Source organism: Trichechus manatus, unplaced genomic scaffold, assembly GCF_000243295.1.
Source record: "Trichechus manatus latirostris isolate Lorelei unplaced genomic scaffold, TriManLat1.0 scaffold00012, whole genome shotgun sequence".
Taxonomy (NCBI): Eukaryota; Metazoa; Chordata; class Mammalia; order Sirenia; family Trichechidae; genus Trichechus; species Trichechus manatus.
In genome coordinates this window covers 9,984,211-10,010,055 of record NW_004443948.1, presented here as the reverse complement: position 1 = coordinate 10,010,055, position 25,845 = coordinate 9,984,211, and the positions used below count along the sequence as shown (strand labels likewise).

The 25,845-nt window shown below is 35.3% G+C and overlaps 1 protein-coding gene across 1 annotated transcript in view; it reads right to left on the bottom strand.

Annotated features, from left to right (window-relative positions):
- Positions 1–25,845, bottom strand: part of GBE1 (1,4-alpha-glucan branching enzyme 1) — a 311,336-nt gene that overhangs the window by 144,367 nt on the left and 141,124 nt on the right. Inside the window, exons 4-7 of the mRNA XM_023726637.1 lie at positions 15,587–15,712; positions 14,743–14,878; positions 12,130–12,220; positions 9,723–9,932 (exon numbers count right to left, since the gene is read on the bottom strand). Coding sequence (XP_023582405.1) covers positions 9,723–9,932; positions 12,130–12,220; positions 14,743–14,878; positions 15,587–15,712 — 563 coding nt within the window. The remainder of the gene's footprint in view (positions 1–9,722; positions 9,933–12,129; positions 12,221–14,742; positions 14,879–15,586; positions 15,713–25,845) is intronic.

Sequence of the window (25,845 nt, the reverse complement as noted above, 5' to 3'; positions counted from 1 at the left end):
CTGAAAATAATTAGATCAACACAACATAGTTTATTTATCTGCAGCATAAACAGCGAATCATTCATCGAGTAAACCATGAACAATCTCTTCATATCTTCAAAACTACTAGTCCATACTCTGGAAAACAGCCATGTTTAAACAAGTTGTTTTGCTTCAAACAGATAAAAACACAATAATTGATTTTTTTCACTTTTCACCTGCTTGTTTAAAAAGTCATAAAGCCCAGATATCATTCTTAGGATAGACCCCAAGTAATTCCAGGACTTAGATAAATAATCACTTGAATAGGAACTTTAAAACCATTTCACAACCAGGCACCACTGTCATAAGCCAATTAAGCTGCCTGCAGAGCAATTCACAGTATTTTTAGATTTAAGATAAATTATCAAATAGAAGTGTCCTACTTTACAGTAAGTTTGGATTTGGGAAGGTGAATGTTATAGGTAAGTTAAGACCTAAATACTCATGATACTCTTAAGATATCCCCATGCACCTAAATTTTAGACATGTGGGGAATAACCAAGGCAGATAATACCAGGAACAAAGTTTATACAAAGACTGTAAATCCTGACCCATGTGCTGTGCTCTGCATCAATAGAAACCTTTCTGCTACACTGAATAATCTCATAAACCCTATGAGAGAACTTATATTTCTACTATTCAAACTCAAATCCAGACAGATTAAATTGATATAGCAACTTTCTTAATCTCTTTTACAAAAGAGAATTAGTTTGTTTGAATTCCAAAGCTAACTCTACTTTCTTTGAAAGGGTAATAGATTTAACTGTTTTCCTTAATCAAGCTGAAGTAAACTCCTGGTTTAAACAAGATAGGAAAACTTAAAGAGAAAGAAAAAAAACAAGACTGTAAGAGAAGAAAACAGTAAGATCTCTCAGTCACCCAGTTTTCTTGGAAGGTGTCTAACAATCTTACTGTGCAATTGTTTGTTTTGTTTTGTTTAATGAAGGACATGCTATAAGTTATTGTTTGTTTGTTTTTGTTGGTTTTTTTGTTGTTTTTCTAATTGCCTACCTCCTTTTGGTAGTTTATTGAGTGTATATCTGAAATTTTTCTTTTAATTATCCAACATAGGTAAAAATTTTTATAAAATAAGACAGGCAATACAAAATAATGCTGTATTGTTTCAATTAAAAATATTAAATGTTCTAAAATTTTTCCCAAAAAATCACAAAATGTATCTTTGAGTTTCTTGCTACACTTAAACATACTGAAAATACCACCTCCCTAATGACATCAGATGCATGGTAGATGGTCAATATATTTGCTGAATAAACACATCAATAAAATTTATAAATGGACTTACCAAAAAAAAAAGTAGTGCCTTTACTTTTTTTTAACCTATGGTGTTAACCTTAATTTTACCTAAGCAATGGTCTAGTACAATGATCAGTAAATTTTACCTTATCACATGCTCTATCAGTAAAAAATGTTTCAACAAATATGTATTTATTTACTTACTGTATGTATACATGTAGCAAGGAGCCCTGGTGGCACAGTGGTTAAGAGCTACGGCTGCTAACCAAAAGGTCATCAGTTCAAATCCACCAGCCGCTCCCTGGAAATCTTATGGGGCAGTTTTACTCTGTCGCAATGAGTTAGAACTGACTCAATGGCAAAGGGTTTGGTTTTTTGGTTTGATCAAAGATTCTATAGAATAATAACCAAAAAAAGAAAAAGAAAAAAAACCCGTTGCCATTGAGTCAATTCTGACTCACAGAACCCTGTAGGACAGAGTAGAACTGCCCCATAGGGTTTCCAAAGCTGTAACCTTTACAGGAGCAGACTGCCACATCTTTCTCCCCCAACACTGCTGGGCGGGTTCAAACCTTCAACCTCTAGGTTAGCAGCTGAGCAATTATCCATAGTGCAACATTACCAGGGCACCTAGGTAATGTAGTTAATAGGATTCACTTTTGTTTCTGAAAGAAGCTCTAGTAACTCAAGATAAAATATCTTCTAGACTAGTAGCTGTCATATTATGAGCCCATGCTGATGAAATAAGATAATACTAATTTTATAACCAACATTTTGGAAGGTTTGGGGCAACAGTGAGCATTTGACATTCAGTATCTTTTCTTAAAGAAATACCCAAAAAAGAAAACGCACTCATTTAAAGACTTAATAATTTTAAAGGCATAATTGTTTGAAGCTCAACAATTCTGCAGTTGTCCTATTGTTTATCAGGTGAATTTATATTGTGAAGAGGCAAATGCAAAACAAGAATTTAAAACTGAAACCACTAAATTATATCCATAATTTCTAATTCTAGAAACTTTGGAAACTTTTGAGTGACAGATTTGTCAGAAATTGTCTTTATCAACTAAACAAGGGACAGCCCACTCTCTGTTATGAACTGTCATTAGTAATTTAGCAGAGTTCGAAGACAGTTCAGCCAAGTAGACAGAAAATTAAAACATGGGCAGCTCCTGATTGGAAATTTATTCATAGCAGGTAATGAAATAGCACAGTCAGGATCTCTGGTGCTACTCAGAGTGAAATACTTAATTCTGGTAACTTTGATGATGGCACTTGAATCAGAGATTATAAATGGTGACAGGCTGTGACATAAAGATAGAATAAAAATGAGTATCAGCAACATAGCTCTACAGAAAGCTGGATCCATATAGGATTTTTTTTCAAATGGTAAATATAATTATATCAAAAATTATTACAGAAGTTTTCAAAGAAGAGGCTGAGAGATTTAAGCAAACCATGTGCCATACGAAAAATCCATTGCCATCAAGTGGATTCCGACTCATAGCAACCCTATAGGACAGAGCAGAACTGCCCCGTAGGGTTTCCAAGGAGCGCACCTGGTGGATTTGAACGCCGATCTTTTGGTTAGCAGCCGTAGCTGTTAACCACTACGCCACCAGGGTTTCCACATGTGCCATAGTTATGTCTATTTGTCAATGTTGTTGTTAGCTGCCATAGGCTTTTTAGTGGCTGATTTTCAGAAGTAGATCTCCAGGCCTTTCTTCTTAGTGTGGCAGTCTGGAAGCTCCACTGAAACCTGATCCACATCATAGCAACATGCAAGCCTCCACAGCCGTGACTGTGGTGTACTGGCCAGGAATTGAACCCTGGTCTCTGCTCTGAAGGTGAGAATTCTACCACCAGTGCCCTCAGTTTGTCGTGAACCTTAATATTCATCAACATATCAAAGGTAAGGCAAGGAAAAGAGCTGATATTTTAATATATGAAATATAAATTGTAGTTTCTGATTTCTTCTGGATAAGGAACAAAGGCAAAATTTCAGGTAGTATAGCTATCGTTGGGGAGGGTGAAAGTGAAGGGTAGGGCTTGCATGTGTGTATACACACATAAGACCCTGAATGTAGCAAATGGTTAAGTGCTTGACTACTAACTGAAAGGTTGGTGGTTTGAACCCACCCAGAGGCACCTCAGAAGACAGGCCTGGTGATCTGCTTCTGAAAGGTCTTAGAAACCCTATGGAGCAGTTCTACTCTGCACACATGTAGTCGCTATAAGTTGGAATCAACTTCACATCAACCAACAACAGGAAGAATAATATGCATGTAAGTGCTACTCACATTCAACTAAATAAAAATGTTAAGTACCTTTATAAAGAATAGTAATTTGTATTTTGGATTCTGTGTGACTTTTACATAGTTTCCAATTATCTACAAAGGCATTATTACTTGTATAAAGGAAAATATATTTTTTTAAAAATTTGGCTACTTCGGCCATAACTCTCTACCACACAAATATGGCCTGGACAAACAAAATCACTTCCAAACAGACAAGTATTTTCATATACCTCTGTTAAATTTGGAGTAGGGTATATTTATTTTTTTGTGGTCAAAACACGTTAGAAGTAGTAATTTCAAAAAATAGCCACAGAATCTGTGACTCTGACCAATAGTTTAAAGCAGAAATGATGCTGTGCCGGTTTCTGCACCCAGACCTTCATCCATACTCTCTGTCTTTTGGGATTCTCCATCTTGGAACCACACTGCGAGAAAACCCAAGAAGACTGTGTAGTGACATACGAGGAGAGGAGCTAAGGCCGAACTCCTAGCTGACAGCCAGCACCAACTTGTCAGTCACGTGACCGAACCATTTTAACGGTGAATCCTCCAGTCACCAAATGAGCCACCCCAGTTGATGTAACATGGAGAAAAGAGGAGCTATCACTTACAAATCATTCTCAAATTGCAGATATTTGAGCAAAATAAACAACTGCTATTTTCTGAAATCACTAAATTTGGGATGACTTGTTAAGTAGCAACAGAGAAGCAAAACAGCAAAGAAGGACTTGAATCACAAATGCTGGGATTATAAAAATGACCTTAGCATCAGATCAAAGCAATTTTAAATTAGATATATAAAGAAAATAATCAGAATAGAAGGAGGTCAATGTAAAAGAAAGTCTGGTCGATTTAGTCAGGCTAATATAAATTTTGTCAATCAAACAGAAAATCAGCAGTTTCTAATAACTGTACAGAAATATTCAAAAATAAACCAACTAAAGTTCTAGAATCTTTAGTATTTTATATATTCAAACACCTAAGTATTAAATAATTATATATCTAAATTAAGTTATATACACTGGTTTTATAGGGTTTTATCTATATTTTATCTACTGTATGAATGACCTCTAGTATATATCCCGCCTGCATTTAAAGACCATCTCAGGAATAAAATTGATGCACTGAACACTAATGACCAAAGATTAGACCAGTTATGGGATAACATCAAGGACATCATACATGAAGAAAGCAAAAGGTCATTAAAAAGACAGGAAAGAAAGAAAAGACCAAAATGAATTTCAGAAGAGACTCTAAAACTTGCCTTGGAACAGTAGCTAAAGCAAATGAAGAAATGATGAAGTAAAAGATCTGAAGAGAAGATTTCAAATGGAGGCTCAAGAAGACAAAACACAGTATTATAATGAAATGTGTAAAGACCTGCAGTTAGAAAACCAAAGAGAAGAACATGCCTTGCATTTCACAAGCTGAAAGAACTGAAGAAAAAATTCAAGCCTCAAGTTGCAATATTGAAGGATTTTATGGGAAAAATATTGAATGATGCAGAAAGCTTCAAAAGAAGATGGAAGGAATACACAGAGTCATTGTACCAAAAACAACTGGTCGACCTTCCACCATTTCAGGAGATAGCATATGATCAAGAACCAATGGTACTGATGGAAGTACAAGATGGACTGAAGGCATTGGCGAACATTAAGTCTCCAGGAATTGTCAGAAAGTCATTGAGATGTTTCAATACACAAAAGCAATGTTGGAAGTGCTCACTCGTCTATGCCAAGAAATCTGGAAGGCAGCCAACTCACTGGAAGAGATCCATGTTTATGCTCATTCCAAGGAAAGGTGATCCAACAGAATGTGAAATTATCAAACAATATCACTGATATCACAAGCAATAAAATTTTGCTGAAGATTATTCAAAAATGTTGCAGCAGTACATCGGACAGGGAACTGCCAGAAATTCAAGCTGGATTCAGAAGAGCATATGGAATAAGAGATATCGTTGCTGGTATCAGATGGATCCTGGCTGAAAGCAGAGAAGACCAGAAAGACGTTTACTTGTGTGTTATTGACTCTGCAAAGGCATTCAACTGGGTGGATCATAACAAATTATGGATAACATTGTGAACAACGAGAATTCCAGAACAGTTAACTCTGCTCATGTGAAACCTGTATATAGACCAAGAGGCAGTCATTAAAACAGAAAAAGGGATATTGCATGGTTTAAAATCAGGAAAGATATGTGTAAGGGTTGTATCCTTTCACCATACGTATTCAATCTCTATGCTGAGCAAATAATCTGAGAAGCTGGACTATATGAAGAAGAATGCAGCATCAGGATTGGAGGAAGACTCATTAACAACCTGCAATATGCAGATGACACAACCTTGCTTGCTGAAAGTGAAGAGGACTTAAAGCACTTACTGATGAAGATCAAAGACTACAGCCTTCAGTATGGATTACACCTCAACATAAAGAAAACAAAAATCCTCACAAATGGAACAATAAACAGCATCATTATGAACGGAGAAGAGATTGAAGTTGTCAAGAATTACATTTTACTTGGCTCCACAATCAACACCCATGGAAGCAGCAGTCAAGAAATCAAGTGACGACAGCAGTCCAGGGATAAGGACTAGAAGACAGGAGGGGACAGGAAAGCTGGTGATAGGGAACCCAAGGTTGAGAAGGGACAGTGTTGACATGTCATGGGGTTGTTAACCATTGTCACAGGGCAATATGTGCACTAACTGTTTAATGAGAAACTATTGGTTCTGCAAACCTTCATCTAAGGTACAAAAAAAAAAAAAGAATTATCTATGTGAGATCAAATTGACAACAGCAACTCAAAAGGTATGATGGGAAGCCTAGGGGACAGTGAGTTGAAGATAATGGTGATGGAATAATTTGGAAAAGGATAGCGAGAATAGCAGCACAACTGGAAGAATGTAATTGATGTCTCTGAATTGTACATGTAGAAACTTTCAAAATGGTGTAACTTTGGCTATGTATATTTTCACCAAAAAAAAGGTCCTCAAGGTCGAGAAGGGAGAGTGTTGACATGTCATGGGGTTGTTAACCAATGTCATAAAATAATATGTGTACTGACTGTTTAATGAGAAACTATTTATTCTGTAAACCTTCATCTAAAGTACAATAAAAAAATTTAAAAAAAAAATCAAGTGACGAATTGCGTTAGGTAAATGTGCTGCAAAAGATCTCTTTAAAGTTTTAAAAAATGAAGATGTCACTTTGAGGCTAAGCCATGGTATTTTCAATACGCATGCAAAAGCTGGACAATGAAAGGAAGACCAAGAAAGAACTGATGCCTTTGAATTATGGTGTTGGCAAAGAATATTGAATATGCCATGGACTGCCAGAAGAACAAATCTGTTTTGGAAGAAGTATAGCCAGAATGCTCCTTAGAAGCCAGGACGGTGAGACTTCATCTCATGCACTTTGGACAAGTTATCAGGAGGGACCAGTTCCTGGAGAAGAACATCATGCTTGGTAAAATAGAAGGTCAGGGAAAAAGAGGAAGACCTTCAAAGAGATGGACTGATACAGTGGCTGCAACAATGGGGTCAAACATAGCAACAATGGTGAGGATGGTGTGGACCCGGGAGTGTTTTGTTCTGTTGTACATAGGGTCACTATGATCAGAACAGACTCAATGGTACCTAACAACAACAACATCTATATTTAATAAAATCATATTATAAACCTTTACAGAAAATATTAATTCTCTAAAAATTGGAAAATTTAGATACTGATAATATATAGATTAATAAAAAATCTGTTTTAAATAGAAATGTATTTATAGAACTATAAACTATAAGTACAACTATATGATATAGTCATACAATATATGATCTAGCATAGCAATGATTGTAATGATGGCACAGGACCAGGCAGTGTTTCACTCTGTTGCAAATAGGATTGCAATGAGTTGGAACCAACTTGATGGCACCTAACAACACTAACGTAATATAGCATGAACCAAAAAAGTGGTGGTAATGATGATGGTGGTGATACTATACATTTTTTACCAAAAGTGAGAACCTGAGAAGACTAATAGTTAATGGAAATGTCCTTGAATAAAAGTGTGTATAATACTTTCTCTTGAGAAAATTGGATAACATTAAATATACTTTGAGAGCTCATAGTACAGAAAAAACACAGTGTAGTAAACATTACTTTTAAATAAAGATTTGTTGTATAAGATAAAAATCCTTCTAATTAATGTATTTCTTTTTAAGGCACAGTTCTACAGGAGAATTGTTTCATATCATAAAAATTTAATCATTTAATGTATTTCTTAAGGCAGAGTTCTACAGAATAGAGTGGACTCTCATTCCTCCAAATCTGAACCAAATAGCTCAATTAATTGCATTTCTTTTCCAGATTCTACTTTTATAAGATTTACTCAATAATGTAATTAGTAGGGTTAGATCATAGCATTAGCACAGGCTCTGTTTTACTTGTTATCAATCCATAGTATAATAAAAACAGTGTTCAAAAAGGTGACAGAAATACCAAATACTTGCACAGAGGGAATTATAAGCCCCCAAACTTTGCTTCCTCTTATAATGAAAATCTGAGAACTAAAATGATTAATCAATTTGTAGCAATCAGAGTGATACAAGGCCTGGAACTCAGCCATCTGCTTCCTCATCCTGTGTCCTTTCTCATTTATTATGCTGCCTCATCTAGTGTGAGTGATTCTGATATTGCTATGAAATGAGAAATAATGGATGATGTTACACAAAGATTAAAGCAAAACTATTTTCTCCACGTAAAAATTGTCTAATTTATATTAAGAATTAGGAATTCTTCATGTCATAAAACTATCTGCTGAAGCCTTCTACACTGAGAGCTTTTTAGGTCTGTGTACATTTATGTATGCTGTGATATCTAAGAGAAAAATTTGTAAACTTTTTCAAACGTACTTATTGTAAAAACTTAGTTATCCATTACTTGCCAATCTGCTACATTTTATATAGTTGACAAGGCATTTTCAAATCTGGTAATATGCATGAGTTGATAATATTTTGGATTCTTAAGATTATTTGCCATAATATAGTACTTCCATTTGATCATCTAAAAATACCCTTCTATTTATTTAGCTGGTAAAGGAGGTTAGAGATGTGTTAAATCTTTAAAAAAATTTTTTCAACACTAATCCTTAGTTTATTTATCTGTAAAATGACTGCAGCAATAGTACTTACCATGTATAAGTAGCTTCTGTGCAGAAGAAATAAAACATGTAGCTAGAGTATCCAAAACACTTGGTAACCTGCTTGACACATATTCCCATTGCCATTGAGTCGATTCCAGCTCCTAACAACCCTATAGGACAGAGTAGAACTGCCCCACCAGGTTTCCAAGGCTGTAATCTTTATGGAAGCAGAGTGCCACATCTTTCTCCCTCAGAGCAGCAGATGGGTTCGAACCGCTGACATCTGAGTTAGCAGCCAAGGCGCTTACCCACTGCACCACCAGGGCTCACCTGACACATATTACATATTATTAAATGTTAGCTATTGTTACAGCTGTAAAATAATAATTTAGCTACTATTAAAAACATGGTGATATTAAAATCACAAAATGTGAAGCATGACCTAAAAAAAGGAGCCTGCTTAAAACAATGTATATCTCTCTATTAAAACGAGATTTTTTTAAGGTTAAGTCAACCAGATAATTTAAGTGTTGTTTCTAAGATATTAAAAATGACTCACATTAATACTTTTAAATGGCAAGATAATCAATATGTTTCAAGTGGCAAAGGAGCCTGGGGGCACAGTGGCTAAGAGTTTGGCTGTTAACCAAATAGTCAGCAGTTCGAACTCACTAGCCACTCCATGGAAGAAAGATGTGGCTGTCTGTTTCCATAAAGATTACAGCCTTGGAAATCCTAGGGGCAGTTCTACTCTGTCCTATAGATTTGCTACAGAGCCGTTCAGAGTCAGAATCGACTCAATGGCAATAAGTTTTAAGATTTGTAAAGCTGAAATTTAATACAACTTATCACATACGCACATGCTGTGCAAAACAAGACAAATTCTATACTTATATTAAATATTTCTCATATGATTAAAAATATCAAATTAAGATAAAAAAACTACACATACAATGAATTTACTTAAATTTAATTTTAAATAGAGAAAATATTTCCATAATATATGTACCTACCTGGAGTAGGCAAACAATCTACTGCCCCAAAGATCATGATTCCCTCTAGGTCCAGAATGAAAATAGCAGGAATCTGTCCCATCAAACATATTCAGTCCATCCTCTGAATTTTTTGAAGCATGGCTGTGTACCACATCTAAGAGGACGGTAATGCCCATCGAATGAGCTGTGTCAACCAGTTCTTTTAGCTCTTCAGGTGTTCCATAACGACTAAAGGTAAAGAACACAGCAAAAACAAGATGACATCATAGTCAAAACAATCAGTCTTTTAATATACGCCAATTGTTTTTACCAGTGCAGCACTAGATATTTTAAATATGGAAATACTGTATGACGTGATTCTTAGATACAAGTCAAAGTTGTTTAACATTTGTTATAAAGCAAAATTTAAAGCATTCAATAAAATAAATAATAATAATAATAATAGTAATTTAATCCAGGCCATTAAATGTAGATGGGTATCTCAACCAAAATTCACTTTTTGAGTATATAAATAGTAAAACTCTGCTCCTCTATCCTCAGAGCTCCTAGCTGGTCAGTGGTGTGTGGTGGTTCCTGCTCACATACCTGAATATCGCTTTGGGTGTGTATGGCTGGGGTAGGGGTGGGAATGCCCTTGACGCCTTCATTGAGGCCAATCCTCCTGCACATATTCCAAAGCCAGAATGCCCTCAGGTACCAGTGGGCCAAGAGATGTGTCCTGTCTGCAACCATTCCAGAGGAAAAGATGGGTAACTCACCCATCAATATGACCTGTGTATGTGTTAGAAGTCAGCACGGAATAGAAAACAAAAAGCACTGCCCGGAAGAAGACTTTCTATAACCATAGACAGCATCATTTTTTCCCTTTAAATAAATAATCACTCTTGTGATTCTTTTCTGTCTCTCTTCCTCACTAGACCATATGTTCCTTGTGGGCAGGGGCTGTGACCGTCTGGTTCCTCATGTCCTAATACTGTGCTTAGTACAAAGAAGGTTTCCTGATAGCCAGCTCCACTAGGCAGCAAGAGTTTGTTTTTTGTTTTTTTTTTTAATATCAATATGAGCATGTCATCCTCTACTTCAAATCACACTTGTTTCCACTGTCCCTAGGATGAAGACCATTATTGTCATCATGGCCTACTGCACTGCCTAATCTTGCTCCATCTAATAACTTTCGCCTTATGATAAAGCTACCCTTTCCTCAATTTATCCCAGCCACCTAGATGTTTTTACACTCATAAGCAGCATGGCCTTAAAGTTTCTTTCATTCATTTATCCATTCATATGATTGTTCAATTAATAAATATTGAGCTACCAATCATGTGCCATTGAATGTTCTATAATCTGGGGATACGGCAATGAAGAAAATATACATTACTACCTCATGGAATTTACATTTTAGTTGGGAGATAACAAATAAATAACCAAAATCTGCAGAATGTCAAAGGAAAGCTGAGGATTGCCAGCAACCACTAGAAGCTCAGAGAGAGGCGTGGGGACAGTTCCTCTCTCAGACCCTTTAGAAAGAAACAACACGGCCAATACCCTAATTTGGACTACTGGCCCTCAGAGCTATAAGAAAATAAATCTCTGTTCTTTAAAGCCACCCACTTTGTGGTATTTTGTTATGGCATCTATAGGAAACTGAGACAATGTGTATATGCCACCATACTGTCAGCTCCATAAGGTAGAGACAATGTTGGACTTGTCATATGTTAGGACTTAACATGTGTTAAAGCTCAAAGCATGGCTGAGTGAGTGAGTGACTATGTGCTGTGAGTGGGCCGGTGCTGGGGAAGTGGGGGAAGGCTGGTATGCCTGTGCGCATATGTGCTTCAGCGTATCCATGTCTGAATGCGTTAGACTGATGTTGTCGAAACCCACAGCAAATGGCCTAGCTAGAAAAGGATTAAAATCTAGGTCAACAGATTTCCAGACCAATTTACATTGTTCCTTGCAGTCATTCAAGTCAATAGTACCTTCTATTGCCTAGAAGCCCATGATGTCTTTCTGCCCAGAGGACCACATTCTTTGGATTTCAGTCTGGCAGGAAAGGCAGCCCTTCTACGGGTTGTATATGTCCTACTGAGGGACTCCTCGGTCACCTTCCTACATGAGTCAGTCTTGTTCCAGAAAAGGAAGAGAGCGCTGGCAAAAACACCTTCTGTAGGACACGATTATGTGACTAAAGTGGAGCCTCCAAACATGTAATAATTTCTTGACATCCTTTATCAGAAATCATTTCATGAAAAGCAACCCCTAAGGCTGGATTGGAAAAGTCTATGATCTCAGTAGAATAAAATGCTCAGTTTCTATTAACTCTGTTAACACTAAACTAGGTCACAAACCACTGTTTAATAAAAGGTAAATATGCATTTTTTGTTTGCTCAAAAGGAAAATGACTGCAGCGAATATTTCATTTTACCTTGAAGCTGCAAAGAAGCTTGTGATCTGGTAACCAAAACTTGCATAGTAAGCATGTTCCATGATTGCCATCAGCTGAATGCAGTTGTATCCTATTTAAGCAAAGGTCAAACAGAGATTAAAAGCCACACACATTAAAAAAAAAAAGTAATAGATCCTATAAAAATATCATCCTTGTTCCAAAGACAGTTTACATTTTATATGTAATCTAGAAGGTTTGGTCTTCTTGAATAAGTTCTACCACCTTAACATCTTTAGCTTGTCTGACCTTCTAACACAAAATTTGACCGTTAGTTTCTTGAGGATTCTGACTAGCTATTTGAAATGTCTTCGTCTTAACAAGCAATAAATGATATGCAAATATACTCTTAATTTGGCTTTAGAATATTAAAGATTGTAATCTGCATATGCTAAACTTGTACTTTTAATATTCACACTGAAGATTATGAATGCTAAAGAAAAGTAACTGATTACACGCCATATATTTTTTATTTTACCATTTTCTTTACATTTCAAAGTCATTTCTACTATATATCATATGAAATATCACTCAGTAGCTTTTACACAAAGTAGCTTTTACAAAGAGCCAGCATTAATGCTTTTACTTTTCACTATTTTTTGCCCTTATAAAATTACTCCAAATTTGCATGTATACACACACTCTCATGCACGCACCTCATCTTCCTTTCTCTATCCAAAAATGTTTTGCTTTAATGCTAAATGAACTGTAAAAAACCCGTTCCCATCGAGTTGATTCCGACTCATAGGACAGAGTGGAATTGCCCCATAGGGTTTCCAAGAAGGGACCGGTAAATTCAAACTGCCAACCTTTTGGTTAAAAGCCAAACTCTTAACCACTATGCCACCAGGGTTTCCAACGCTAAATGAAGTGACTCAAAAAGTATATATTATATAAACAAGTTCATAACACTTAAAAGCATTTACTAAGGTATTTTTCATGTAAGCAAATAATACTTAGAGAAAAAAGAAGTTTGATCTTTAAAACTATGAAAAGTGGGTTTTCCTTCTTCAAAGTATAATTTGCTAAACTTATCAAATATTATTTTATTGCTCTGAAAGTAACATTCCTGTAACATACATAACACAGATTTTTATTCTGATCTCAAAGTTAAATTCAAATCAACAGAAGTTCTATAACTTTCTAAAGGTTTATACAAGTTTATATTCAATACCAAGCCACTTAAATATATAACTTTTACTGGTAGTTTTGTAAACAAACAAAAGTGTCAGATTAATTTCATTCTTTTTGCTTGATATCTTGTAGCTTCTCATACACACATTTCAGCATGCCATTAATACTGGAACATTTACAATTCAGAATTAGAGATTTATAAGTCTAAAATAAAGCATTAAGTTCTCTGCAATTTCATAATCTACTAGGAAGTTATTACTGTTGGCTTTTTATTGTTAAAAAGTCAAATAAACTCTGATAGGTCTGATATAGATACATAAATAAATTGTTCAGATAACATAAATAATTATATATCTTATAATTAAAATGTGCCCTACAGTTTGTAGTTTATTTCTCTATTATGTAATAAATATTATTTGTATGATCAAACATCAATTAACAGTTTTTACTGTTAATTTTTATGGGACTAAGCATTCATGGATTCATTTCTACTCCAAGCACTGGACTAGGCAATTCATACACAAGTAAGAGAATGCTTGTTCGGCTGAAGTTCATGCGAGAACCAGGTTATAAACAATTTATACACTATCACAGAACATTTCAAATATAACATGTTTTAACATAATATCTATTAAAAACAATTCATTCTCCATAAATACAATTAGTTAGGGTGTATGGAACCTGACCTCACCATCACAGATGATGTTAAGATGCACTGATAACTGAAACCTCTAACCATGAGTTGCCAACTTTTCCTCCAGTCAAAATTTAGGCTGCCTACCAGAAGCATAACAATCAAATGTACTTTTATCTTTCTATCTAGCTATTGGAGCAAGTGCTAATATGCTGTGAAATTATAAAAACTCATTACTTATAAAAAGAAAAATCACAGGTTTAAAGCATACTGAATCAATAATTCAGCAGTATGTTATTCAGTCTCCTGGTTGCTCTCCTGAAGACAGGGTCTAATATGAACATCTAGCACAACAGGTCTCACCCAGAGGATCCCCCACAAATGTCTGTCAGGTTAGTCATACAGACAGGCACGATATACAATGACTGATGCAAAATGAGTTCCAGTTACCTTACAAATATAACGTATTTCCCTAACAGACTAAAATGAACAGGCTATAATCAAGGACCACTTAATTGGATAAAAGTTTTCTCCTGTAGAAAAGTAATTACACTTACATATTTATCTACAATTTTGGAAGCCATCAGTTCACATTACTTTAAATTGAAATTGAAATAATATCTTGAATTCTTATGCTCTATCTTATTCCATTTCTCTTTTCTATGCTATCAACTATTACAGGGCAATCTGAGAAGCCTAAAATAAAATGTATTTCCATTACATATTTAATCTCTTAACACAAAAAGAGACATTGGTAATTAGCTTTTCTCATAAGAGAACAGACTCATTAAAATTTTATACGAAAAAAAATCACAGCTATTACTTACCAAGGTCTTTAATTCTTGGTAGTACATTGCATGTAAAATGTTTATAAGAAGCTACTTTTCCTTCATGGGAAGAAATTCCCACGTGAGATTCATAAATTCTTAGACTTCTTGGCTTCTTTGGTCTGGAATGCTTAAACTACAGAATATAAAATTGCAAACAGAATTAGTCCAGGAATGCAGGTATGACACCAAACAATAAAGCATGTTAAATGGAAGGGTGGATCAACTCAGTCAAAGACTTGGAGCATATAAAAGGAATTGGCTGCATCCATCAAATTTTCTTTAGATCAAAAAAAAAATTTTTCTTCTAGGATCTTGTTAATAAATCTAATTTAAAAGAAGAATCATGTATTGGTTTGATATTAAATGCCTTATCATTAAGTAAAGGTATTTTGTGAGCCTAAGCACTAATAAATAATAATAAATGATAATAAAATCTTAAATGTTAACCTAATTCATAAATGTATGAGGTAGCAGTCCCTATTTTTTATTCCTAAGGACACTTATCCTGTTTCAAGTCTATGACAAGGAGAAATGTTACATCACTGAAGAATTTTTCATGAATCAGAAATAGTGCTTAATTTTTTTTTTTTCCAGCATTCCTTATGGGTCAGAACGTAAAGATTAATTTTTTTAGTGTTTTTCCTCCCTAAACTCAGAAACTTAGAATAAAAAAAAACTCACTTCTACATATTATTGGATAGAGATGATGGATTCAAATATTTATAGCACAACAAAAACATTCTAAGATATAAAATTCTAAACTCTAAATACTATAAAAGTAAAAATTAATTTTCCTAGAAATACTGGAACAAGCATTTATTCAAAGATTTGTTGTTCTCACTTTATATGGATGTTCCGGATCCCAGTGTATCCAATCATAATTCACATTACAACCTTCACGAGTCACATACTTCGCCCACGGTGAAATACGATACAAGATCTCTCCACTTTTACTAGTAATAACTACCTAAAAACAGAATGAGATGTTATTCTTTAAAATATTATCAAAACTCTAAGATAATACATAATAATTTATGAGCACTGCTACAAGTAGGAAGGGGAGGAAAAAGCCAGAGGTGCGACCTTAAACAATATATTTAAATTCTATGGACCTTACTTTCCTCATCTGCTATAGTATATGATCCTTAGAGTCACTTCCAGCTGGAATATTTTTTAATTCTCTAGCAGTTTCCTTCCTTGCAAACCAGTCATTAGAGTGGCTGATTAAAGTAATGTACAGTGAACACTAAAAAGGCACTAATATTTGGAAGCTATTATCAGTAAATCAATCAGCAGGAGGAAATATTTAAAGGAATAAGTTTGAGTTGCATCATCACCTCTTTCTTTTCCTTTTCATGGCAATTAATGATGACATTTTCAGGAAGATAAAAGAGAAAAATGAGTTTTCTTTAACACCTGATTGTGCATGCACACATACACACACACACCCTACACTATAAATATCTTTTACCCCTTCTCAGTTTCTTCTACACCCTATTCCCATTATGCTTTATCATATAAATCCATTTCCCTTTAATCATCCATCCCCATATATTCCAGTAGTAATATTTTCATTATCAATAATAAAAAATAAAAAGATGCAAATACAATTTTACTAAGTCCATCATCTTAGAGTTAGTAATTAAAAAAGGAATTTGAATTTATCCAGAATGCTTAGATAAGAAACTGAGCCACATAAAAAAGCTTATGAGTGACTGAAATTATAGATCTTTAAAAATTCCTTTTTTTTTAAATTAAACTTTCCAAAAGCAGTCACAGGATGATCAAAAATGTTCAGATTAGGAGCTCTATTACACCCTCAGCTTTGAGAGAGAACATATTCTTTAGACTCGTTTAATAGAGAAAAGCTCAAGTACTCATAATTCTTGGTAATTAAATATTTGTATAATGCTTTATAGTTTAGAAAGGACTTTCACATTCAATATCTCATTTGATTCCAGAGAATCATTATAAACCAAATATTAAGTAAGATTAAGTGACATGCCAAAAGTCCCAAAGTCCCAAAGTCACTGAGTAGCAGAGTCAAAAGCTGAACTGAGAGCTTCCAATATTCACTTCCTTGCTCCTAACAGACCTCCACAGCACTTCCTCCCAATGCCAAAAGAGAATAAATCATGGTTTATGATGGAGGAGACAGGTGAGTAGTGAAAAGAAATATCTAACTTGCATGAATTCAAGTCTCTCTTTCTTCTTCATTATGCATCTCACTTACTGAAAACGATCACAGCCAGGTATTGCTATTATTCAGGTAACTGTCACAAAAATATGAATCACATAGGACCAACCCACTTAAGGAGTATTTTACCCCAAATGATATCTCCCTTAAGCCACAAGAATTTTTAATATAATATACAACAGTAACATGTATAAGAAAAGACATTTTTGCCCATTCATCAATCCAGAATTGACTATGGAGAAATAGCATACTAGAAATCAATTTTTAATTAATAGCACTCTGCCTATTATCATTGTTAGGTGCCATTGAGAAGGTTCCAGCTCATAGTGATCCTATGCATACCAGAACGAAAGACTTCCCAGCCCCCCATCATCTTCACAATTGTTGCTATGCTTGAGCCCATTGTTGTAGCCACTGTGTCAATCCATCTCATTGATGGTCTTCTTCTTTTTTGCTGACCCTCTACTTTACTAAGCATGATTGCCTTCTCCAGGGACTGAACCGTCCCGATAACATGTCCAAACTATGAGAGATGCAGTCTTGCCATCCTTGCTTCTAAGAAGTACTCTGGTTGTACTTGTTCCAAGACAGATTTGTTCGTTCTTTTTGGTAGTCCATGGTATATTCAATATTCTTTGCCAACACCACCATTCAAAGGTGTCAGTTCTTCTCTGGTCTTCCTTATTCATTGTCCAGCTTTCATATGCATATGAGGCAATTGAAAACTCCACGGTTTGGGTCAGGCGCACTTTAGTCCTCAAGGTGACATCTCTGCTTTTCAACACTTTAAAGAGGTCTTTTGCAGCAGATTTTCCCAATGCAATGCATAGTTTGCTTTCTTGATTGCTGCTTCCGTGGGTGTTGATTGTGGATCCAAGTAAAACAAAATCCTTGACAATCTCAATCTTTTCTCCATTTATCATGATACTGCTTATTGGTCCAGTAGTGACGATTTTTGTTTTCTTTATGTTGAGGCATAATCCATACTGAAGGATGTGGTCTTTGATCTTCATCAGTAAGTACTTCAAGTCCTCTTCACTTTCAGCAAGCAAGGTTGTGTCATCTGCATATTGCAGGTTGTTAATGAGTCTTCTCACATGCCAAGCAGGAGGCCTGGGTTCTTTACTGGCCAATGCAACATTCCATTCAATCTGCCTAATCCACCCAATTATCCATTCTTTCTTTTGCAAATGACTCTACAATAACCCCACCACCACAAACCTGATCATTAACCAGTAGTCATTTTCAAAGGTGTCTACTGGCAGAGAAAAATATTTGAATTTTTAAGTAAAGAACAGTAAGAATCTCCATGCTGAATATAATTTCACTATTCTTTGGAGCATTTAATTTGTTTATCTTGCTGTACACACAAATATCTTCATTGGCCACTGAAGAGTGATGAGTTTTGGGAAGAACATTCTCCATTGTTCTCTCGTACTCCTACATGTTTTGGGTATACCAAGACTGGAATTGCATTGGGAAAGTCTGCTGCAAAAGATCTCTTTAACATGTCAAAAAGCAAAGATGTCACTTTAAGGACTAAAGTGTGCCTGATCCAAGCATGGTGTTTTCAATCGCCTCATATGCATGCAAAAATTGGACAATGAATAAAGAAAACCGAAGAAGAACTGATGCCTTTGAATTATGGTGTTGGCAAAATATATTGAATACACCATGGACTGCCAAAAGAACGAACAAATCTGTCTTGGAAGAAGTACAGCCAGAATACTCCTTGGAAAAGAGGATGGCAATACTTCGTCTCACATACTTTGGACGTGTTATCAGTAGGAACCAGTCCCTGGAGGAGGACATCATGCTTAGTAAAGTAGAGCATCAGCAAAAAAGAGGAAAACTCTCAAGGAGATGGACTGACACAGTGGCTGCAACAATAGCCTCAACCATAACAACTATCACGAGGATGGCATAGGACTGGGCAGTGTTTTGTTCTGTTGTGCACAGGGTAGCTATGGGTCAGAACAAGCTCAATAACACCTAACAACAACAAGAGTACAAGGCCCTGACTGCTCTTTACCTGGACAATTCTCAGTGTTGTGTTTGTAGCAAACAACCCCAAGGGATGAAATAATGTCCCCCTTGAAGACACAGAGAAGGTCTGTTTACTGCTTGCTCTAAAAGAGTGATTCCTCTAGTTCCATATTCCTCTGCTACAATACAGACTCATCCACTGTGTGAGCAGCATCCATCTGATCCTCATAGTGTAACATCCATGGGACTTGAAGGATAAGGTGAACAAATGTAAATATGATGTGTATACTGCATAATGTGCCATAAGTAATAAAGTCATTTGTCTCTGACCCAGGAGTTTTATGTCTTTTGCAGAATCCGTGAAATAATAACATAATTGTTACAAAATTGTTATTGATTAAAATATAACAAAAACATAATAACATAAATAATAAATAAAGTTAACTTATCAGCTTGCAACTAAACAGTTGCTGTCAAGTTGATTGCAACTCATGGTGACCTCATGTGTTTCAGAGTAGAACTGCACTCCATAAGGTTTTCAATGGCTGTGATCATTTGGAAATAGACTGCAAGGCCTTTCTTCCAAGGTGCCTCTGGATAGATTTGAACCATCAATCTTTAAGTTCGTAGCTGAGAACTTAACCATTTGTGCTACCCAAGGAGCTTGTAGATAGGGTAAAATCAAACCCTAGGCCTGAAAATGGATTATTTTTCACTGAATGATGTCAATCTACGTCAATACGCTTTTTAAGGGCTCATATCTTTTGTTTCCAAAAGTTCTGCTTCATCTTTCTTTAACTTTCATTTGTCATTTTTTTATCTGGTTTTATAGTTGCTTCTTGGGATAGAGACATCTAATTATTCCACTACTTCTTTCTTTCTTAGTAGTAAAATTGTAGCCCAACATACAGCTAGCTATCTTTCCAAGACTTCCTGGCAGTGAGGTTTGACCATAAGACTAAGTTATCTTCAAAGAAATGAAATGCAAACTGATGCCACTTTTGGTTGATGGGCTTTAAGACAGTGGGTATACACTTTTTGTACTCTCCTTCTCCTCTCTTCCCAGTGGCCGGAATGATGACTAAAACAATAACTTCACAAGTCATATTAAAGGTACATCCTAGGTCCCTGAAAGATGTGTAAAACAAAGCTTCCCACTAAATCTAGAACATTCAGCTGCAACTGTTACATAACAAAGAAAGAAATTTCCGTCATTTAGTCCCCTGAAGTTTGGAGGAAATTTTGTTTCATTAGTTTAGGCTTTCCTAATGAACACACTTGCCTAACATAGCTACCTCATCTGACTTTTGATCTGCTGTTTCTAAAACGCTGTGACCTTGGAAACCAACTAAGTGTATTATAATAGTGGGGGAAAAAAAAAAAAAGGAAACCAACTTGGAGAGATGTTCCAATAAGTAAAGAATATGAATGTCTGGATTAGACTGCTCACAGAAACCACCCCCTCGTTAGTTCCTGGAGTTTTGCTCTGCTCACTTTAATTCAGATTCCAGATAAAAAGATTTTCCAGATGATGAGACAATTTTTTTTTTCCTGTAAAAATGTAACATAACATTTGCCAATTCAACATTTTTTAGGTGTAAAATTTAGTGAGATCAATCACATTAGTCATGTCCTGCAACCATCACCCATAATCGTTGTCAAATTTCTAATTCACCATAAACAAACACTCACTAAGAACTATTAGCATGCTATAGCAAATTACAAAAAAAAAGAAACCTAGCTCAAATGATCTTTCAGTGATAGTAAATCTATATGTAGAAGATACTATCAAATAGATAGTCTCATGCATCACTAGTGGGAGTATAAAATAGTATAAAACTTCTGAAAAGAAATTCGGCAATACACACCAAAATCTCCAAGAAAAATAATTCTCAGTGACTCATCAATTCTAATTATAGAAATTTTCCCCATGGAAATAATCAGAGACGTGCCCAAAGAACTGTATCCTTGTCAATTTATTAATCTTAGTGTTACATTTATTAGTAAAAAGTGAATGACATCTTGAAGGATGCAAGAAAATTCTTCCAAGATACAAACAAGAATGCGCAGTTATCTTCTTAATTTAAATCCTCACAAACTCATAGGCTAAAGCATTTTAAAAGACAGAAAAAATACTGACATAGCTATCGCTGGTTGGGTGGATTATCAGTAGTTTTTATTCTCCTGTTATATATTTCTATTTTGTTATAGATTTATTTCACTTGTATAGCTTCTATCATCAGTAAAAAAAAAAAAAAGTGTTTTAAAGAATTGTATATAAATGGATTATGTAACTACACACATACATTTGAGGAGTTGTGCTACACAAGTTGTATACCTTGTGTATATCAGTAACTGTATTGATACTTTTCTAATGTTAAAAAAAAATTTAAAAAAAATATCAAATCACTTTAAAGGAGAATATTAATGAAAAGAATACCATGATGAAATTTTATACAGAAAATAGATACCTTAATATAACTTTGTAAAATGTTATTAGGCTCCTTTTTTAATGAGTCCAGTTATCTCTTTGACTTCTGGGAGCTTACCATCAAAAGACATTATTAGATTAAATAAAAAGAAACTGAATAAAAGAAGCCTCTGTCTGAGCAAAAGTCAAATTGACTTAGTGATCTATATGAAGTCAAATTTTATTTAGAAAATGTCATTTAGAATTAAAATTCAAAATACAAGAAATGGTTTAATAACATAATGAAAATCAAAAAAAAATTGTGTGTGTCTGTTTGTGTATATGCCTGCATTCATTCATTCCAGAAATATCTTTTAAAATACTCTTGCAAAAGAATATCTTTCCCATGGGCTGGAAAATTACTGAGATAAGATGCTCCTCAGGTGGCTAACAATTTTGTATAAAAGCAAGGGGTATATTCAGCTGGTTATATGTAAGTGTTAGTGTACTCTAGGAAATTCTAGTGAATGTAATGCTGGGTTTCACGTGTGAACGTGTAGAAGACCAACAGAAAACACACTGATACTGAATAATTTAAATCAATTTGTTTGGATTACATAACCAAAGCCAAAATTACCTGCTAAAAGAGAGCATATTCTTTGTAAAAAATAAATAAATAAAATTTAAACACACACACACACACACACACATGTTATATATCACTTAAAATGGGTTGGGTAAGAAAAATATTAAGATAACTATTTGATGGAGTCTAGGTTAAAGTAAATGACCAAAATCATTTATGAAGCAATATAAATTTAAACTAATATCCTCCTCTTTTAAGTTACCTCTAAATGCTTTTACCACTACTCTTTTGTCAGTTTGTCGTACTATAGTGGCTTGCATGTTGCTATGACACTGGAAGTTATGTCACTGGTATTTCATACAATAACAGGGTCACCCATAGTGGATAGGTTTCAGTGGAGTTTACAGACTGAGACCGATCAGGAGGAAGGGTCTGGTGATCTACTTCCAAAAATTAACAAATGAAAACCTTATGGATAACTTCAGAACACTGCCAGGAATAGTGCTAGAAAAATGAGTCCCTCAGGTTGGAAAGCACTTAAAATATGACTGGGGAAGGGCTGCCTCCTCAAAGCAGAAAACCAAAAAATCATACCTGTTGTCATGGATCAATTCTGACTCATAGGAACTCTGTAGGATAGAGTAGAACTGCCCCATAGGGTTTCTTAGGGAATCTTTATGAAAGCTAACTGTCACACCTTTCTCCCACAGAGTGGCTGGTGGGTGCAAACTACTGATCTTTCAGTTAGCAGCCGAGCGCCCAATCACTGCACCATCAGAACTCTTTCCCCTTCAAAATAGAGTGGATCTTCATGACTGGGATGAAGTAAAGCCTTCAGGACCTTCATTTGCTGATGTGACACAATTCAAAATGAGAAGCAACAGCTGCAAATGTCCATTAGCAACCAGATTATAGAAGGTACAAAGCATGAATGAAGGAAGATTGGAAATTGTCAAAAATGAAATGGAATGATAGAAGATCAATAGCCTAAGCATTAGTGAGCTGAAATGGACTGGCATTAGCCATTTTGACTCCAACAATCAAATGGTTTACCATGCCAGGAATGACAAATTGAAAAGAACACTGCATTCATGGTTACAAGGAACATTTCAAGATCTATCCTAAAGTACAATGCTGTCAGAGATAAGTTAATACCCATAAGCCTACAAGGAAGACCAGTTAATACAACTGTTACTCAAATTTACCCACCAATAATGAATAGCAAAGATGGATAAACTGAAGATTTTTATGAAATGTTGCAGTCTGAAATTGACCAAAGGTCCAGTCAAAATGCATTGATAATTACTGATGATTGGAATGTAAAAGTTGGAAACAAAACAGAAGGAATAATAGTTGGAAAATATGGCCTAGGTGACACTGGAGGTTGCTTTTTAGAATTCTGTAAGATCAATGACTTACTCATTGGAAATACTTTTGTTCAACAACACAAATGACAACTATACATATGGACCTTGCTGGATGGACTACACAGGAATCAAATCGACTATATCTGTGGAAAGAGAAGGCAGAGAAGCTCAATATTTTTAGTCAAGACAAAGCCATGAGCTTACCATGGAACAGACCATCAATTGCTAACATGCAAGTTCAAGCTAAAGCTGAAGAAAATCAAATAAATCCACAAGAGCCAAAGTATGACCTTGAATACATTGTGCCTGAATTTAGAGATCATCTCACGAATAGATGTGGTCTACTGAAAACTAATGTCTGAAGACTAGAAGAGTTGTAGTATGACATGAAGGACATCATACATGAAGAAAATAAAAAATCATTAAAAAGACAACAAAAAAGGAAAATATCAAAATGGATGTCAAAAGAGACTAATATTTACTCTTAAGTGTGGAGTAGCTTAAGTGAACAAAAGAAATTATGAAGTAAAGGAGCTGAACAGAAGATTTCAAAGGGTGGTTTGAGAAGACAAGACAAAGTATTAAAATAAAATTGTGCAAAGATTTGAAGTTAGAAAACCAAAAGGGAAGAACTCAATGGCATTTCTCAAGCTGAAAGAATTGAAGAGAAAATTCAATCCTTGAGTTACAATACTGAAAGTTTCTGTGGACAAAAAATTGAATGAGGCAGGAAGCATCAAAAGAAGATGGAAGGAATACACAAAGTCACTATACCAAAAAGAATTGGTTGATGTTCAACTATTTCAGGAAGAAGCATGTGATCAAGAACTGCTGGTACTGAAGAAAGAAGTTTAACCTGTACTGGAGGCACTGGCAAAAAACAAGGCTCCAGGACTTGACAGAAACCAATTAAGATACTTCAAGAAACAGATGCCATGCTGGAAACACTTATTCATCTATGTCAAGAAATCTAGAAGACAGCTACCTGGCCAACTGACTGGAAGTGATCCATATCGGTGCCTGTTGCAAAGAAAGGCAATCAAATAGAATGGGGAACTTATTGATCATTAACATTACATACTAGCAAAATTTTGCTGAAGATAATTCAAAAACAACTTTAGCTGTACACTCACAGGGGACTGCTTGAAGTTCAAGCTGGATTCAGAAGGGGACTTGGAACAAAGGATATCATTGCTGATGTCAGATGAATCTTGTCCAAAAGCAGAGAATAGCTCAAATATGTTTACCTGTGTTTTATCATCTATCAAAAAGCATTTGACTGTGTGGACCATAACAAATTATGGATAACATTACATAGAATGGGAATTTCAGAACATTTAGTTGTGCTAAACCTGAACATGGATCAGGACCAGTGTTTCAAACAGAATGAGAGGATACCATATGGTTTAAAACCAGAAAAGGTGTGTGGCAGGTTTGTATCCTTTCATCTTATTTATTCAATCTATATGCTGGACAAAGAATCTGAGAAGCTGAACTATACGAAGAAGAATGCGGTATCAGGATTGGAGGAAGACTCATTAACAACCTGTGATATGCAGGTAACATAAATTTGTTTGCTAAGGTAAAGATGAATTGAAGAACTGACTGATGAAGGTCAAAGACTATGGCCTTCAATATGAATTACACCTGAACATAAAGAAAACAAAAATCCTCCCAACTAGTCTGACAAACAACATCATGATAAAAGGTGATGACATTGATGTTTTCAAGGATTTCATTATACTTGGATCTACAATCAACACCTGTGGAAGCAGCAGTCAAAAAAAATCAAATGATGTATATTGCATTGGGAAAATGTACTAAAAAATATCTCTTTAAAGTATTAAAAAGCAAAGATGTCACTTTTATGAGAGCCCTGGTGGCACAATGGTTAAGAGCTACAGCTGCTAACCAAAGGTTGACAGTTCAAATCCACCAGCTACTTCTTGGAAACCCAAGGGGGCAGTTCTACTCTGTCCTATAGGGTTGCTATGAGTCACAGTCAGCTCGACGGCAATGAGTAATATGCATGCAAAAGCTGGACAATGAAAAAGGAAGACCAAAGAAGAACTGACTCATTTGAATGGGTGCTGGTGAAGAATACTGAATATACCATGGACTCCCAAAAGAATGAAGAAATCAGTTTTGGAGGACGCAGAGCCAGAATGCTCCTTAGAAGCAAGGATGGTGGGACTTTATCTTGCTTAATTTGGACATGTCATCAGGAAAGACCAATCGCTAGAAAAGGACATCATGCTTGGTAAAGTAGAGGGTCAGTGAAAACAAGAAAAACCCTCCATGAGAAGAATTGATACAATAGCTCCAACAATAAGCTCAAACAGACCAACAATTGTGAGGATGGTGTAGGACCAGGCAATGCTTTGTTCTGGTATACACAGGTCTCCACGAGTAGGAGCAGAACGAACGTCAACTAACAACGGCAAATGCTTTTAGATTAAATATACATAACACAATGTATTTAACAGCTTGTATAGTATATGCATCCACCAATCATATTGGGTATTTGTCCCAGATTGGAGGCTATCTAATATGC